Genomic DNA, 4,379 nt, shown 5'->3' with positions numbered 1-4,379 from the left:
TTGTGTATATAAATATTATTAGTGTACTTTAATAGTTGGTGATCTATCAGAAATTGCGTAAAAAAGTCTTTTTTTGGCTTCCAGAAAGGGTCTTATAAGTCCTTATTTCAACGTGTGTCTTACTACTATGAACCCTGTGTCACGCATCTAAGGATATCTGATAAAAAATAATACCTAATATACCTAATAACATCTAATAATTATTTAGAAAAGTCTTAATTACTAAGGCTAATCGGTCTTAATTACTAATCGGACATAACGCCGGCGTGCGCGCGCGTGTTTCGCGAGCCTGCTGACTAACATCACCGCATCCTTCACAGACCAAAGACGTCGGCTAAGCCTGCTGGATACGCGCGATCTCACAGCATCGCCGGCGACATGCACGCGTACGGTGGCGCCACCACCGTCGCCGGGGCGGAGAACGGCGACGAGTCGCAGACGACGACGCCCGTCAACAGCGACGACGACGCCGTGCTGAATCGCGTCAGCCTCATACACAGCCTCAACAGCAAGTTTGCCGAGTCGCTGCAGCACAGCACAGCGATGACCGGTCTCCAGCATCCGCCAGGTCAGTCGCTGACCCCCGCCCGACCCTGTCGGGGCGTCCGCCCGGTCAATTGCTGACCCCCGCCCGACCCTGACGGGGCTTCCGCCAGGTCAGTCGCTGACCCCCGCCCGACCCTGACGGGGCGTCCGCCCGGTCAGTTGCTGACCCCCGCCCGACCCTGACGGGGCGTCCGCCCGGTCAGTAGCTGACCCCTGCCCGACCCTGACGGGGCGTCCGCCCGGTCAGTTGCTGACCCCTGCCCTGTCCCCACCTCCTGCTCCACCTTGATACAGCATATGCTAGGACAGTCTCTGACCCCTGCCCTGTCCCCACCTCCTGCCCCACCTTGATACAGCATATGCTAGGACAGTCTCTGACCCCTGCTCCGTCCCCACCTCCTGCTCCACCTTGATACAGCATCAGCTAGGACAGTCTCTGGCCCCTGCCCTGTCCCCACCTCCTGCCCCACCTTGATACACCATCTTCCAGGTTTATCTCCAACTCTCCTCTCACTATATGTAAACCTTCCTCACTCCGTTATACATCATCATCCAACCTAAACCTTTATTAATTTAAATTATAATTATTATAATAATTATTATTAATTATAATTAATAATAAATAATAATTACTTAATATTAATATTTATTATTATAATTAAAAGTAAGCCGTACTACGTCTCAACGTCTCGCTCGCGTGTCTCACTCTCGCCAGGTGTCTCCCCACGTCGCTCCGTGCACACGGAGGAGGACAGCGATGAGCTGCCGCCCCCGCCGCCCGACGTCCAGCTAAAGATTGACCTGCTGAGCCAGATCCGCCACGGCGTCGAGCTCAGCCACTCATTCACCAACGACCGCTCCGCGCCCAAGATCATGATGAACCAGTAGCCGACCCTGCGCCGACCCCGCGCCGACCCGAGACGAACCCCGCTGTGACCTCGGGTCGACAGCATCGGTGCACGGCCGGCGAAAAAGCATCGTCTTGTTTAGTGTCGTGGCGACGCGCAGGGAGGCATCGCGGGCGGGGGGGAGGGGGGGCGAAGCCGTCGGCTGCTGTCCCCGAGTCGGGATTTTGTTTCGTTTGTTATGTTTGTGATTTAATTATTGTACAAATGCGTGTGAGCGAAGTTTACTCTGTGGGAGGAGGAAGCCGCGACAGTCGGGGTGTGAAATAGGAACGGACGCAGGGTGAGGCCGTCACGGTGGATGCAGCGTGTATTATATCTAATAGCTAATGTATAATTAGCGAGTAAGTTAACTAGAGGTATGTTTGTTTGAGAGCAATGCTTCTACACGTGCATACTTACAGCTGGTAGATCCACCTCCAGTATGCAAGCTGGTGTAGAGCATTTGCGAGTGTCAAGATTGTGAGTCTCGGGGGGGGGGGGGGGGGGGCTGTGCAGCTAATGTTCGGATAGCTTTGATGTTCGTAGCACTATGGATTAGTCTACAGATCGTCGATTTGATCAGTGTTAATTGTGAAATGTGCGCTGTCATTAGCATGACTGGCGAGATAAAACGTCGCATCTGCGTTGACAGGAGCATACGTGATAACTTTTCGGAGAAATTAATTCAGCTGGACATTAGCTGACCCATGCCCCGCGTATTAGCGTTCGTGCGCGAAACGATATACGATCGATGCGCGAAATTGATATATAAGTTCTAGTTTAGTTTGATTTGTTTATGTTGATCGCAGAATTGTGCCTAGGGCAGAGTTGTCTATATTTAGGTATGTTATACAGTGTTTGCTGCACTAAGACCGTTTGTGGAGACGAAACACACCCTTAGTAGTTACCGCTGTTGTCGCATTTGTATTGTATAGAATGTTCTCCGTTTATGCTATACCCAGTAGTTAGTAATTTATTTTGCTTCATGCGTTTTCTTTATGAATGCTGCGGTTGTTGGTTTGTGGCTGGCCTGCCATAGTGTGGTGTTGCTGGTGCGCTGCATCTGTGACGGAGGCAGTGGGTGCCACACTAGCCAATCGTAGCTATCTGCTGTGCTGTACATCTGGACAGCAGTGGGTATATGGTTAGCTGTAGGTGTGGTCAGCTATGGTCATGATTAACTGTAGGTGTGGTCAGCTATGGTCATGATTAACTGTAGGTGTGGTCAACTGTTGGTACGGGCCACTGTAGAAATGGTCAACTGTAGTTACAGTTATGTGTAGCTACGATTAACTGTTGGAATGGTCATCTGTAGGTATGGTCAACTGTAGCCATGGTCAGTCGCTGGTACGGTCAACTGTTGGTATGTTCAACTGTAGGTATGGTCAACTATAGAATTAGTCTGTTGTTACGGTGTGCAGTATTGCCCTGTTATAGCTTACATCAGATAGGTAGTACTTCTCACCTTATTCTGTCTGGACTGTGCATGCTAGAAAGCCACCCGGAGTTACTCACCTACACACTACAATTATTGACGCTTAACCTGGCTGAGAGAAAGAGGAGGAGAGAGGAGAGAGAGAGAGAGAGAGAGCAAGCATTAGAGAAAGCGCGAGTGAGAAAGAGGAAGGGTGGCGAGCAATAGAGAGCAAGAGCGAGAGCGAGAGAGCGAGAGAAAGTGACAAGAAACAAAGGCTGAGACAACGACAGGGAGAGGGAGAGGGAGAAGGGGGGGGGAGAACGACAGCGTAGGTTAAGCCATGGGGTATCTTTTGTCTTCCACATCTTGCACACAGCATGATTATGTTGGATACAGCATATAGACGGAGTTGTGTGCTACTTGTTATCGAAATGGCCTTCTATGGACCGAATTCGTCTGCTATTGGCCTGCCAATCGTAATAATAGTGATTATTCGATCCATTCCTCACCATAAGGACTTGTCTAACCCTTTTATCCGCATATATCTCCCTCAGCTAGCTGGCGCGGGAGTCACGGCGGGAGGCTGTCTAGGGCTGTGCTTCTTAAACTATTTCAATGGCATTTACCCTCGAGTCTTTATCACAAAATTTCATTCACCCGCGACTAAATTTCCTTGTGTTTTTGGCAAGTTTCATTCACGTCAAAATAATTCCATTCACTAGTTTAAGGAGCACTGATCTAGGGCACCGCGCCTGCAGTCATCTATGCGAGTGAAGCCCGTGGCGCGGCTGTCTCGGCTGTGCAGATGTGGCCGTGACGAGGGAGGGATGTGGCCGCGACGAGGGATCTAGCGGTGCCGGGGGGGGGGGTTTATACATCCGCTAGTTGGCTCGTTACTGGCGCGAGAAATAAATACGGCTTCTTTAACTGCTTCTAATTAATTTGATTGCATTAGAATGCGTTGCTGTCGGCAGCGTGGGGGGGGGGAGCGAGGTTGTTTGTTACTGAGCGAGTACTACTCGAGGGTACGCACCCTGCTGTCAGAGATGGCGCGAATAGTTATGCGACTACTGTAAGTCTATCGGTCTTTTGCACCGACACCTGACGTCACTAGTTATGACATCTGACACCAATGACGTCATTAGTACTTGTGATCACTTGAAAGTATTTTCTGATAACGGGCCTTTGTCTAGAATAATGCCACCGCACGGCAACAGTCATGGGCGCGGAATGAGTACAGTTGCATTAACTACTGTGCACTCGCACCTTCAGTATGCAGTATGTCAAAAAAGCCAAGCAGGCATCTTGTATCAGTTTTTGTTTTGTATCCGGCAAACCTGCGGCGCGTGCAACCCCATATATATATATATATATGTATATATATATATGTATATATGCATTTTCTACACTACGCGTCACTGCATTATGTAACTCGTATTAGTATACGCTCTTGATACGATGGTTTGTAATATATATTAAAATCATTTATAATAAACGCATATATATATATATATATATATATATATATA

General features: G+C 49.1%; 1 protein-coding gene across 1 annotated transcript in view; it reads left to right on the top strand.

Annotated features, from left to right (window-relative positions):
* Window positions 1-1,563, top strand: part of LOC106812238 (myb-like protein P) — a 7,479-nt gene extending 5,916 nt beyond the window's left edge. The window contains exon 7 of the mRNA XM_014816068.1: window positions 1,262-1,563. Coding sequence (XP_014671554.1) covers window positions 1,262-1,434 — 173 coding nt within the window. The 3' untranslated portion in view covers window positions 1,435-1,563. The remainder of the gene's footprint in view (window positions 1-1,261) is intronic.
* The last annotated feature ends 2,816 nt before the right edge of the window (window positions 1,564-4,379 follow it).

Source organism: Priapulus caudatus, unplaced genomic scaffold, assembly GCF_000485595.1.
Source record: "Priapulus caudatus unplaced genomic scaffold, Priapulus_caudatus-5.0.1 Scaffold625, whole genome shotgun sequence".
In the NCBI taxonomy this organism is placed as follows: Eukaryota; Metazoa; Priapulida; class Priapulimorpha; order Priapulimorphida; family Priapulidae; genus Priapulus; species Priapulus caudatus.
Note: the sequence above shows the minus strand (reverse complement) of the source record. Positions and strands in the feature narration are given on the sequence as shown.